The 14695-nt window shown below is 34.6% G+C and overlaps 1 protein-coding gene across 1 annotated transcript in view; it reads right to left on the minus strand.

Moving 5' to 3' along the window:
- VWA8 (von Willebrand factor A domain containing 8) overlaps nucleotides 1–14695 on the minus strand; it is a 194469-nt gene that overhangs the window by 150064 nt on the left and 29710 nt on the right. The window contains exons 5-8 of the mRNA XM_074912506.1: nucleotides 5211–5378; nucleotides 3105–3269; nucleotides 2664–2713; nucleotides 2227–2335 (exon numbers count right to left, since the gene is read on the minus strand). Coding sequence (XP_074768607.1) covers nucleotides 2227–2335; nucleotides 2664–2713; nucleotides 3105–3269; nucleotides 5211–5378 — 492 coding nt within the window. The remainder of the gene's footprint in view (nucleotides 1–2226; nucleotides 2336–2663; nucleotides 2714–3104; nucleotides 3270–5210; nucleotides 5379–14695) is intronic.

Here is a 14695-nt window from a genome sequence, read left to right on the forward strand (position 1 = left end):
AAACATATGTGTAAAGCCTTTCATAGTGGAAAAAAGTGTTTCAAAACCCTAAAGCAATGCTTGATTGTTTTTAAAAAAGACTTGCAAATTTTTAAGGACTACTTGTGTGTAAAACTAGTGAAAAACCATCAGTGGACTGGCACTACGTTTTTAAGCCTTCAAAGGAAGTAAAAAGTAACATAATTAAAATAAAATCAAGCAATTTTCAGTTATACACTTGGATTTACATAGGCATCCAACTGAAAGAAGAGTTGCTTAGAAATAAAATTAGGAGATGCATATTTTATGAAATGCATAATTCAATTCATACTTATAATCAGTAATACTATTTATAATGTTCCAGATTAAGAAAAGATCAGCAAAAATAAACCATTTAAAGCACTGTAGTAAATGTACGGCTTAAAGGATCAGGGAGCCCTTTATTTCATTTTAAAAGCCCTCTGTCTATATGTAAAGACATATGATTTGTCCATATTATCTCAAATTAATAATAATTCCAATGGCATGTTTGAAATTAGTCTCTTCATAACAGCATCCTACAAAAAATTCTCCCTTACAGCAGGCAGGAGTTTTCAGCCTAAGAAATACATTTTGGGACTCTGTAAATCCATGATAGAAGATAAGGAACTAGTTATTACAATGCATTCCCCTCCATGCTTTTAAACGGTTAAATCAACCAAGCTAGAAGTAGAGGATGGCTGTGACCCAGAATGCGAAGGAAAAATGCTGTAGCTAGAATCACTCAGAACAGTCAGCTTAGAAAACCTAGTGATTAAAACTAATTCTAAAAGAAACAGTTCTTGTCTACCTAAAAAAGACACTGTCACACAATGATAACACTTCACATTCTGTAATGTAAAATAAAATGCTTCCTTCATTCCATAGCTTAGATAATAGCTTAGGGCTCATTTTCTCTCCATTACTCTGAAAGCCATCTGGCATTCATTTAAAAATAATTTTTCACTACAGGGCTCAAAGAATAAAAAGTTGCAATTTATTTTAAAATCCAACATGTATTTCTTCCTTAAAGCCCTCCAAATACTGTTTCATTTCTCTGAACTTGAATTTTAATCACTTCTTAACATCTGATGTAGTACCACTAATTCAGAAAAAAATGATGTCTGTAAGTATCCAGCACAACTAATGGCACTGAGCATCACAGCAACACAAGTAATTGGTATGTTTTAATGTATATAATTCAATAAAAATATGTAGAAGTAATCTGTCACTGCTAAGTACCATACATAAAATGATTGCACAGGAGACACAACAAAGAATTATCCTAAGAGTCCTTTCTACAGACACCTGCACCTGGGAGAGTGGGTTTGAGAAGCTGTCCTGGTATTTGACCCTCCTGGGTTGACCTCATCTGCCTGCATGCAAAAGGGTACCAACTCCTCTCTCTCTTTATACAGACCTCATCTCCCTGACTTCCTTCAGGAGGCACCTTCTGGTTTCCTTTGACTTTTTCCCATGTAATTATAAAGTCCAAGGGACAAAAATCTGTCAGGGAAAGCAGAAAGACTTCCACAGCTTTAGTCCTGATCTGACAGATCTGCAACTGTGAACTCGGCAAGTGTACAGTTATATTTCCCTATAGACTGCAGCTGTCAGGAAGTATTGCATCTTCAAGTGTGCACAACCTGCAAGTAACCCTCTATGTCTATGTTTATTCTAAATCCACCAGCCAACCCAAAGACCTAATGTAGGCTTCATCTCATACAACTTACCTGTCTCCTATACCCACATTTGAATAGTTGGTTTGGGTCCTTTTAAGTGTCAATGGGGAGTAATAAGTGTCTTTGTAATGCAATCTATTTGATTTAGATGTATACCATTAAATCAGCACTTCTAGGCTGTGATTTTTAATTCTCTCCACTGACTGACTACCTCAGTGCCATCAGGTAAACTACAGATAGCCCTGAAGCCAGCTAAAATGATTTAGCAGAATAAAACTCATTGTTTTGAGCACTAAGATACATTTAATCACATCACAAATCTTGTGTTATGCCATACTTTGTCCTTCAGTATTATGCTACATACTTGGTTAAAGTATTATCCAGAGATATCTGACTGGGGCTTTTCTCCCTCAAACCATTCTTAGTCTTTTCAGGTTTATTTTTCAAATGTTCATGTTAATGGCTTTCTAACAACACGAACAATCCAGATCTAATTTTGAGAAATTTTAAGCCCATACAGTTTCACAGCACATGTGTATGCACATACCAAAATCTGAACTGCAGCCGATAAGCTGTCTAAAGGAAAATCTGGAAGTCCCAATGTAGAAGATTCTTGAGAGCAGAGAGTTGTAGCAAAAGACAGGAGCTGAGAAATTCTGCATAAGAAAAAGTAATTACAGAGTTTTATACATGCTATCTATATTTAAAATACTAAAGCCTAAAATGTTAAATACCGTATAAGATGCTGAAACTATTTCTGAGTGCAAATAAGCAAGGTGTGATTGAAGTTCTAAAGCATTAAGGATTCATTATATGAAGGCTGTATATGAAAAGCTGTGCGAGCATACACCCACACATATTAAAAAATCTTCAGTTCTGGTCTCTATGAAGTGATAGAAGATACAAAAATAGCAAGGAATCCTGAAAGGACATCGCTTTTCTTCATTCATTCCATTTTTTTTTTTTTTAATTATGAAAAATTACCTCTCTGTGGAAATGTTTGATCCAATTGAATATAATAGCTGAAGATGGTCCTGAAAATAGAACATAAAATCACAGAGTAAATTAATTTTGAGATCATACTGTGGGTCACAGCTCATGATCTATGAGGCATTTTCTATTTTTCCCTCTAATTCAGACATGAGGAGTCTACTTGCTTCTTGATACAAAATTAATTTTATTTAAAAAAAAAATAATCATCAAATCTTTCTTTTAGGGTTATACTGTTTTACGGAAGTTATTTTTCTGCTGCAGCATTGCTTGGCAACTCTAAGACTGCTTTTCAGGAATTTATTAGCCCCCAGTATGAACAATACCCTTTAAGATACATTTATTACTCAAGGATTCTTTTCAGAGGTAAGTAAAACATAACATCAAAATATTACCTCTACACAGTACAGATAATCCAGCTCTTCTGCTTCTTACCTTAAAGGGCAGATGATAAACATCTCTAGCTTGAAATCGAGAGCGAAGGGGTGGATCCAAAGGGTTACCAGAGTATTTAGGTACTGGCAGGCCCAATGCAATCACTCGAAAATCTTCACTAACACGAACAATCTTCCATGCATCTAACTCTGATTTTGTATGATCCTAAATTAATAAAAATAAAGCAACAAGAAGAAAAATAACATTATAGCGTTAAAAATTCATGTAGATTGACCAACAGCCCTGTTCCTTCAACCAAAATGTGGTAATGTTCTCATCTTTCATTCAAGGGGGCTAGGCTAGAACTAGTCAAATTTGTGGATGGTAAAAGCAAGTATTTCCAAAATGAACATAGATAGAAGGCTCGATCAGGTGCAGCTTTCAGGCCTGTAGCAATTTGACTGAAGACCCCACAGATGGTCAAAGTTAAAAAGGTATCATTACAACACTGTTTTCACAAAGAACAGAAAATAAACAGACTACAAAATTTATTTTATTCTAAATCATTAGAAGGGGGTTACCATGAGCAAGTTTTCTTCTTTCTTCCCCTCTTATAACTTTAAAGGGGACTAAAATCTGCATTTAAGAAGTTTCATTTACAAATTATCATAAGCAGTAACACAAAAGTAGACTCCTTCATGAGGACATTAAATGCTGTATTTCACTTATAGTCATGCAAAAGATTCACTGCATACAAAAAAATGCTGTCTTTAGTTTTCCCACATCACAGTTAATTCTTCCTTGAAATCACATATGAGTGCATTTCCTGCAGACCTAGATGTACAGCAATTATTCACACAGGAGAAAAGAAAATGAACATTAACTTATATAACACAATATTCCCCAAAAAACAAAACTACAGTATTAGATTTAGTATTGTAGCAAGAGATTTATTTAATTCATATTCTATTAGCAGCATGCCTGAGGCACTCATTTTGAAACATTTTATCATTAGAAAAGTGTTAAAAAGGAAAAAAAAGGAAAGAGGAAGATGCTTTGCATGATTGCAAACTTAATGTCTAAGTTTGAATTTTCATTTTCAGTCTTTAAATACAATTACATTTTTAAAGCTTACTTTTAAAATATAATAATAATGCTTTCAACAACTGCATCTACTAAATAAATATCATTAAAATGCAAAGGCATGGATCAGAAGAATTTTAACCACTGATGAGAGGCATAAGAAATAATGATATATAGAAATCCACGACAGTACTTCACCATAGTTGGCAACTTCGTACAATTGGGATCAATGACAGAAGGTTTATTGCAGATTTCCCTCCTGTTCCACATGGGCCTGAATTATATACCTAACCACAGTTAGGTATGACAGACAGAAACATGAGCAAGCAGGTGTCAGACTGAAAGACTGAAAGGTATGTGATCAGAAACTACAGTACATGAAAGATGCAGAGTACTGCTGGAAACTGACAATATTTTCTGAGGTCCCCAAAAGCCTAAAAAGTATCCACTCATATTTAAGCAGTAGGACTCAAAGCCAAAAAAAAAGGCAAATGGCTAAAGTAGAAATAGCAGCAGACACTAAAATCCCATTTCCTATCAAAAGAAAATTCTCTATTTCCTATATCTTAGATTGACTGCTTACATACACTTCTGTAAATTAAAAGCAAGACAGCACTAATGAACATAGTGACATTCATCTTGACCTCATTTTTTTGGTATCCTAACATTTTAAAAGCTTAGCAACAAGACTATTGCAATGTTGAAGCATTATCTGAACTTCACAGGAACAATTGCAACTTAAATATCTTTTCACAAGTATATTTTAGTTACTCTCACATTGTGGCTTTCACATTTTAGAAACATACAGGTTTCATAAAAGATTAACATGGACTACTCTTTTTCATGTGGACAGACAAGATACAGATGAAAACTTTTTGTTGTCGTTGCCAGCAGTAGTTTGACTTCTTGCATAACTTCACCCTGCCTATTTTATCCTATGTAATAACCCATAAAAAACCCCACAGAAATCTTGGTGAGATTTCCCCCATTTGACTTGTAAGTACTCTCCCCTTCATAATGGTATTCCAGCACTACCAACAACAGGAAAAAAAAAAAAGGAAAATCCAAACAGCATTTCCATACCTGCAGAAGTTTGTCATAACGCTCTGCAGACATGAGAAAACGACCATCTTCAAGCTGCATTTCCCTATTCTCCAGCAAATTGTTTAACACTGGCAGGACGTTCCGCTCAGCCTTCTCTAAACCTTCCAGCACAAGGATTCTACCTTCAGTAGCTGCACGAACTGCACACTTTAAAACAAAACAAAAACAAAACGACCCCAATATTACAATAGAAATAGACATTACACATGTCATTAAATCCTGCTGTAAAAGAAAACCTTCAGATGCTTCCCAAACCAGTATTTATTTCTGTAAGAATCAGTAAGATTCACATCAGTAGTGATGAGGAAGAGTGACAGCTGACTGCCTTAACAGTGCTACACATTTGTGAGCTGGACTTTTTCTCCTAACAGAAGTATGTATTTTGTACCAACAGAATAAAATGTAAAACCTTGAAGACAATTTAGTGTATACTCAGTATATATTAATGTGGCACCCTTTCTTTTTGATGTTGCAAAATATATTGTATTTTCTGGTATTTTAACACCATCTAACAATTCTGGGATAGCTATTTATACAGAAAATATAAAAATCAAGGTGTTTACAGTTGTATTCAGAAAAAGGTCTGGTATTCCTTCGGATTGGCCTGGTTATGCACCAGTGTAACTCACCCTCAGTACATTGCTTTAGTCTGATTAGAACATAAATCTACTGAAAACAAACATGGATGACAAAAAAAATCCTAGTGCTATAAATAATCAGACATTAAAAAATGTGATAAAATTAAAAATATTTAGAATTACATTCCCTCACTGAAAATAGTCTTCTACAAAACTGGGAGAACTTTCTAGAGTAGGGCTGATGGTTGGACTCGATGATCCCAAGGGTCTTTTCCAACCTGAATGATTCTATGAAAATCAGAATAAAAATGTAGACATTAATTTGATAATTCTTTGGATGCCTTGGGATAGAAAGTTACTTCTTTTCTGTATTTCATTTTATTAGTTGTTTATATGTAGCTGTTTATTTAAGAGCATAATGTAGAGCCAAATGTAAAACTAAACTCTGGTGCTGGTAATTTTGTGCAACTTTCTTGCAGTCAATGGCATTCACTCAGGTAAATTAACTACACTTCATATCAAATATTCACAATTACTGTCCAGTAAAAGACTCTAAAATTCAATGCATACTTGTCTACTTCCAATTTGCAGAAGTTTAACTGGATAATGATGGGGCACGTTTAGGCACAGGCAACATTTAGAGGCACCAAAGAGTCTTCTTTTGCATTCCTATTACATTTCAAAACAATTTAGAGACAAGCACAGTTGCAAAGGGAGAACAAATGAAATCTCTTCTCTGCATGTCTCCTATAAACTACTACGGAGGAACCTGTCATATAAAGCCAGATGGAAATTTCTGATGAATACAATAGATGCCAAAAATTAGGACAGAGAGAAAGAAGCAAGATACAAGAAAGAATAATGAAGAAGTACCAGAATAGAAAAATAACAAGGAAAATAAAGAATTACATATGAAAGCAGATGTATAAAAGACAAAAGCATAAGCATAAACTAGAAAGAACAGTTCAGCACAACAAATGTATTACTACATGGTACAAAGCATAAAACAGAATCAGAGATCCATCTGAGAAGATAAAGACACAAAATGATAAGACTAATTTAGATGCTTCTTACATACAATTGAAGCATAAATAACTACTGGCAAATTAGCCATAATGTAAGTTTTTCATATAATTATTAAAATGGAAATAATTCCTGGCTCTAATCTGGATTCAAGCAAACATGACTGAAAAAAGGCACTCACAAATCCTGGTACACACCTCCATAACAAGTTCCCTCTCTGAAAGACATTCTGTATAACATTTTAATATCCAGCCTCATAATCACTATCTGAGGAACCTGGAATAATCCCATTACACAAGTAATAGTCGCAGATTATTTCTCTTCCACTGAATCACCAATTCTTTCAAAAAGCAATCAGTATGTGAACTCTTTTTTTTTTTTTTTTTTTTTGTTAATTCGGGACATCATAATCTACTAACAAGCAATATAAAAGTCCTCTCTCCTCATCCCATAAAATTTGTACAAAGGACAAATTTTGTACTAACATTCTTCTCTGGGAAGGTCACTGATCAAGTCAAAAATCTGCTCCAACTTTCTTGAATAGAAAACCCGAGTCTTCAGCAGTCAGTTCAATACCTGGCATGAACAAAATGCTATTTTGTCTAAACGCAGTTTGAAGAATACGCTTTAACAAACAAATTATTTGCCAAGTTGGTTGGATTCTGCATATTATAAGTCTACGAAAACTTTATGACTGAGTTTTACTAGCCAGAGGAAAATACACATTATGTTCATATGGTTTCAAAATATTTTGAGTATCCATAGACTCTTGTTGACTCATGTTGAGACACACACACTACGGAAGAAGGCTTGCTGAAACAACACGCTTCCAGTATCAACACAAATATCTCTCCTGAACTTGTATATGAATATGATCTGCTGTAGGGGTAGACAGCGCCTATCAGAAAGTATATAACAATCATTAACTTCAAGAAAGAAGATGCTCTCCATTAACAGTGCAATCTTGAGAAGCAGCCTAGTACACTATGTTGCCTGCTGATCATCAGCTTACAGGATTCAAAATTTAAGAGGTACAGAGCTTCTGGAGCTTGGAAACTATTTGAAGATTTTATTCAAAATTCTATTGCTTACTACAATAATATTTCAAAAGACATGCTACAGATGTTCTTTGCCTACCTATATGTACCTTTTATAATCAGCTTCAGGGGTAGCTGAATGAATAACCATGGTTGTTCACTTCTTAATCAAAGACACCCCATAACAATGATAATACCACCAACACCTGGGTGCTAATTTACTCTGTTCAGCTTTCTTCCAAATTGTGTTCCTCATATATCTTCAAAGCATACCTGACATATTGGTAATTGTTCTCCAAAATACAATGAAATAAAGGCACAATTATCTACCTCTGAAGTTCTTGTGTTAAATAGCATAAAGTCTGCTCTTAAAACCAAACCAGCTACCTATCTCTGGCTGAACTATGATATTTCTGCATTCTGGTTGGTAATGAGTAATAAGTTTTTGCAATAAGCTAGGCATACTACAAGGCATCCTCTGAATCATTATTTCAGTTTTATCTGTGTATTGATGGATTGGTATGGCAACTAAAGTGCATAAAAAAATCAGAGGAAGGAAAGTAAGTTCGCAATCTGTCACTGAAAATCATTTTTTAAAAATGCTTCCAAGAAACAAATCTTCATAATTCTATAATGAAAACCCAGAAATAGCTGTGCTGCCTTCCTCTCTCACTAGCCTTGTTCTAAATATTTAACATAAACCACAATTTGACAGGGGGGCTTACATTGTGCAATCTTGATGACAAACCTGAGATTAAAAGTATTAATTCTTGTTAAAAGTCTGAGAGGGATTTGTTAAATGCTTACTTTCAGATTTTCTGTAACTGGAGAGAGGGACTATTTTGTTCATCAGAGGAGGACAGACACTACTGCCTTCCACCCTGCTCCTAGGGCTCTGGGAGCACAGTAACCTGGATATCTGCTCCAGGGAATACCTACAGCTACCACAGGCTGGGAGTAGAAACCCTTCACACAGTGCTGCTCTCCTAGCAATGGCTTTATGCAACACATACGTGATGCAGAATGCTTATCTCGATTTCACACTGCACCTACAAAACCATATTTTTAACTTTAAAGGCAAAACTATCTAAGGAACAAGACAACCCTAAGCGGACCTTCATTGTCTTTCTTGTAGCTGAACCATGGTGAGCTCCTCCACTTGAGCAGTGCAAAACATGCAACCCCAATTTTGACACAAATCAGAGTGTATAAACATATGAAGTTCTACAGTGTCAAAAAAGGAAGACGGAAAGAAAAAAGCCCACCACAATGTATGTACTGAAATGCACAAACACCAAAGAAGGACATTTTAACAAAACTAACCAAAATAGTTCACAAAGGCACAAGAAATTTTAACAGTATAGTTTAAAATACCAGAACTGAAATGGTAGTTTTCTTCTCTCAAGAAAATGCTTATTGTAAACCAGAAAACTCTGGTCATCCTGAAAACCATAAGGAAGGTTCTCAGGGAACTCTAAAGGGCTTTAATTTTTCAAACCCAGGCATCAATCTGCATATGATGTACAGGCTACGTTTCAGAACTGTATTAAAAAAAAAATCTGCTAGAAATTGCTCAACACTAATCAGTAATTGTCTCTCTTTCAGGAGCTACCTCGAGTTAAGCTTGGGGTTTTTTTTTTTAGATGATGACTCGCCCCTGCTCTGAAAATTGGATCCTTGTAATGACATCTCAAGCACAGCAACCGCAACTACAACGTGGAAAAACAACAGTACAAGTAGCTCAGTGAACATGAGAACTAGTGAGGTAAGGTTTCCCCACATCTGCAGCCTACATTTCAGATGTCCCTTCCAATGCAATATCTTGTTCCCACCACCCACACAATATCCCACACAGACTCATCCACCCAAGTCTTTCCATTCACTCCTGTATTTCCCAAAACATCCCAAAAATGTAATGTCCAGATGTCTCTTATGGTGAAAAGAGATCCTTAACAACCATCTGGTAAAAACAACACAAAAGTTTGGTTAGTTTTGAGTTAACACGATGCTGATTGGCTGCAGCAAGTTAACAGAACTTGAACTATTAAATCCATAGTGCAGTCTGTCTTCCAGGGATGGGAGGTGAACATTAATTTGAGTCCCTGTAACTTACCAAGCTACCAAATATCACAAAACTCAGAGGAAATCGATATCTTCTAAATTTCTTTCCATGGGTCAAATACAATTAAATTTTTCAAATTTAAATCATCAAAATTAACAATTAAAGATACCAGGAAAAGAAATGACAGACATGCACAATGCAATATGTTACAAGCTTTTACTCCTCATTTTACCAGGGAAAAAAGAGAACATTGACCAAGACTTGTAATTTACTGTAAGTGCCTCAGGTTATTCTTTTAAGAAGATGAAACAGAACTAATAAGATCATAAATTTTTTTATAATACTTATATGAAAATAGCAAATTATCTAGAAATTTAAAGACAGTCTAAAGACAGATGCTGAGGACAGTGTGGTATATAAGGCTTCTATTAGGAAATCTACTTTGCTAGATTTTTAAAATATTTGCAGAATAAACAGCACATCTAATGGTATGCCTCTACCAAAGATTATCTTTCAAGATTTTTCTTCAGTTTTAAGGCCTTTTAATTCCTTAGTTATTGTTTTCCGTCATGAGTTGAGCAAACGGGAAAGCTGTTGAGCAACGCTGAAATGGGTGAATATTTAATAGACTGAAGTGGTAACATACTTCCTCCAAAAGAAAAGTAGTATCAAAAATTCAGTACTAAGATCAAGGGCTATTAAAAGCTGTGTTCAACCATTTTCAAAGCAAAAATGTCAACTTTTTATAAAAACTCACTGTTACCTTTTTCCTTAAATATTCATAAAATCTTGTTAGGTGTTTAAAATAACATGTATTCAATAAAAAACTTCTGTATGTATAACACCATACAAAGATAGGATTACAAACAGACCTACTATTCATCGAAAATGTGTATTATGGTTTTTGTCACAAAAATTTTCACTTCATAGATGATGACAAACTATAGTTTTGCATTTTACAATTTAGGTCACAAATATACTGAGTGACATATATTCCAAATGCGACGTTCAGGTTTTATTAAAATCAATATAATAACAGCTAATGGAGTTAGTCAGATTTAAAAAGTAATTTAAGAACTAAATAATGTAACCTTTTTCTTCCTCTGTAACAGAGGGGGACAGGGGGCTACATCTTCACTATTCAGCCTGCCTCCCATTGAGTTAATGAAATGTTTTATGGGTGGGTTTTATAGCAAATTTTTCCCCATGTTGTTAGCAAAATTACAGGACAGGTTCATTTACATTGTTAGTCACTCCTTTTTTATTAAAAAAAAAAAAAAAGATGACAGAGAAACTGACATATACCAGAACACTGTCAGCCAGGTTAGGCAGTATCCAAAGAGGGACTCCAGCTGTCCGCAGTTAATGCTTCAGTGAGGAAGTATGGCCTGAACTAGTAAGCACCTAATTCATGATGCAACACTATGGCACAGAATGAAAAGAAACCACCTGAATTTATTGGAGATTCGAATCAGAAAACTAGGCTAGAAAAGTTTGCACTAGGAAGTGAATCGACATATGATAAGATCATAAATGTTAATGTGACAAGAAATGGAATAGACTTTGATTTTATAGTCATTGATTTTAGCTTCCCCAGTCACTGATTTCAGCTTCCTCCACAGAACTTCTTTTTCTTTATTTGAACTACCACACGTCAAATGATCTGTTTTATTTCCATCATCCCTTCCACTAACATAACAGTCAGGTGTTTTTTTCAGCAGTGCCTGCAAACTGTATTTACAAGAGATTATGTCCCCACCTAGGCAGGGTCCAGCCATTTTAGCCACTTTTCACCAGGTAATTAATACAACAGTATATTTATGTCAGGGATGTAAAACATTTTACATCTTGGGCAGAGAGCAGGCCCAGGAACAAGCAATCTGAGTTTCTGAACAGATTTACCAGTGCAAGTATCCACAAAGAAACCTCGGGGGTTTTATCTTCATTCTTGTCTTCCGGACAAGAATAAAGGAGATGGGTTATTTAAATTTTTCTTCCTGATAAGTATCAGAATAAAAAGAAAATTAAGTACTTGATAGATATCTAAAAATGATGAAGTTACTTATCACTTGTAAATCACTTTGACTGAGAGCACCATACATCAAGTTCATATCGCCTATGAATGTTATGATCCCACATATTACAAAGTATTGCCCCTTCCTGCACTGTAGGAAATAATAGCTGAAAAGTGCAATATATATGTAACGACACAAACATAAGAAAAAAGAGCCCCACACCTTTGATTTTAATCTATAAGGAATTATAAATACCCAGACCCTATATTCCTTCTACAAGTTAAGAGGCTACTATAGAGGGGTCCTTATAATGCATTTTCTTTTTAGATACAAGATATACTATGTCAACATTAATAGAGATTACCTTCATCCAAATACTGTTGGTTTCTGGCTAATATTTCCTTCTGTGCAATGTTGGATACAACAAGAAAATTAATAGTTAACATTCATACTGCTGGAGCATTGCATTGCTTGTCTCTTCTTTCTACAGACTTTGCTATCCAGCTCCCTGTACTAGACAGACATATACTGCAGTAACAGTTAGTCAACTAAACTATACTTTCTGACAATGCCTTTGCTGTGGCTAACTTACCAGCTCATCAAAAATCCACTGTCACCTCCAAGGCAGTAAGTTAAAAAGTCACAGAATTACACAATTGAACTCATTGGTTAATTTTTTTTAAGCTGAATTACTTTTACCCATCTCTTTGCTAGGGTACAGAAAGATTTTTGATATGTGTACACAGACTTACATACATCTGTATACCCTCAAATATTATTCTAATTTCATTAAATTAATCTCACTTCTTATTTTATAATTCTCTTTCTAATCTTTTTTGATTAAAAAAACCCAAACTCATGTCTGTGTAGTATTACTCCAGGGGATTTCATGTCATGTCCATTTTACATATAAGATAGTTTAAGCTGTCATTTCTGTCATTCTGGGTGTTTAGTTGATTACTACATGAAGACTCTCAAGCCACAGTAAAAGACCATTTTTCTGGTATCTTGACAATCAATTTTACATTTTATCACTGTATAACTTATGACGGTGCAGTTAGGGATGCAAAAGTATTCTATTAAAATGAGTATGTTCACACAGTTCAAAGATACACCAAAACTGAGTCTAATTCTGTATATACAGAAATGACAGTGATATACATACTTATCCTCTCAGTGGATAAAGCTTAATCAGCAAGTCTTCAAAAACATAACGCTGTATTTGTAATTTTTCAGCAGATAAACACACAATATTTATGTACTTATTCCAACCTCAGTTAGTTTGATTGCCCTGAACAGAAAAGACTGTATACTTAATAAAGTGATCTGTGTTTAGGAAGCTTGTTTCATTTAATGTAAAAGGTGGAAGAATCAGGGTAAACAAAACCCAGCATTCCAGGCAACATGGTTTGTGACACAATCCTGGAGTGATACCCCTCTCAAGCACTAACAAAATGGCTTAGCTGCTCTCCCAATTGCATCCACTATGTTAAAATAATGTAGGATTTTCTTAGATGCAATAATTAATAATGTAGGAGGCTGTAGTAATAAAAGTGTAAACCAGAGGTGTGCCTTTTATAGCTGTACAGATACAATAAAAAATGCATCAGAAAAAAAAAAGAAACAGAAAAACACTCTGCAAGACAAGCTCTTCTATCACTAAAAGCAAAATTTGAAGCTGACTTTTAAATATTTAAGTAATATCAAGTAATTCTAAATAATTATTTGATATATAACATAATTAACCATACAATAAATTACAGAATAAAACAAAAAAGTTACTTGTCTCAATAACATCAATAATTACATTTCTGAGGCTTTTAACAGTGAATTAACAGCTGCAAACCAAAATTGATGGCACAAGGTAAAGACAAATAAACAGAATTTTCTGCTGTCAGTACTTCAATGAAAACAAATAATTCAGCATTACCCCATTATAAGTCCTTTATTTCACATGATTTTAATAGGGAATGAATTCAATGTCTACCTTTATTTTAATGGCCCCCTACTTCTGCAGTAAATGAAAACCTGTTTTTTTTCCCCCTCATCAGATACCTCTTCTAACTTCCTAACTCCAAATCTCCCATTTGCTTCAATCAAGTACTAAGAAATGCTAATATGCAAGGATATTGGATACACTGGCCCTTCAATATACATTTCAATATGGAATTTTAAGTACTGCTTCCAAACCACCATCTTCCAAATCTGTCTTAAAGAACTAATTGCAATCACATTCAGTAATTTCATGTTAAAATACATCAGATGTTTTGAAACTTCTGAGGTATCAATTTACAGTATTTAATCTGTCAGTATTAAATGCAGAGCTATAAACAACTGTAATATCTTAATTACTCACAGACAACTTTGCAAACCTTTGTGGGTCTACAAACCTGATGGTTCACTATATTAAAGTTATTTTTGGTAACAAGATGCCAGCTTTCATTATAATATATTATTACTCAAAGTGTAAGATAACTACATTACTATATTATGATTTGTGTGCAAAGACTCAGACATCTTAAACAACAGCTAAGTTTTATTTGACCCACAGGATTCATACAGTGGACCTTCTGGAAACCAGACTTTCAAGCTTGGCTGTCTTCTCCTGGATCATAAAGAGCAAGCATGAGATTCCACAGGAAGGGAAATGGTATGTAAACCTGAAAAGCATAGCCTGTATCTTCAGTCCCTCATATGAGTTCACTTGCTCTTTAGTTCACCTATGGCAATGAGAGCAGTCCAAGTTCTT

Source organism: Athene noctua, chromosome 1 (genome assembly GCF_965140245.1).
Source record: "Athene noctua chromosome 1, bAthNoc1.hap1.1, whole genome shotgun sequence".
Classification (NCBI taxonomy): domain Eukaryota; kingdom Metazoa; phylum Chordata; class Aves; order Strigiformes; family Strigidae; genus Athene; species Athene noctua.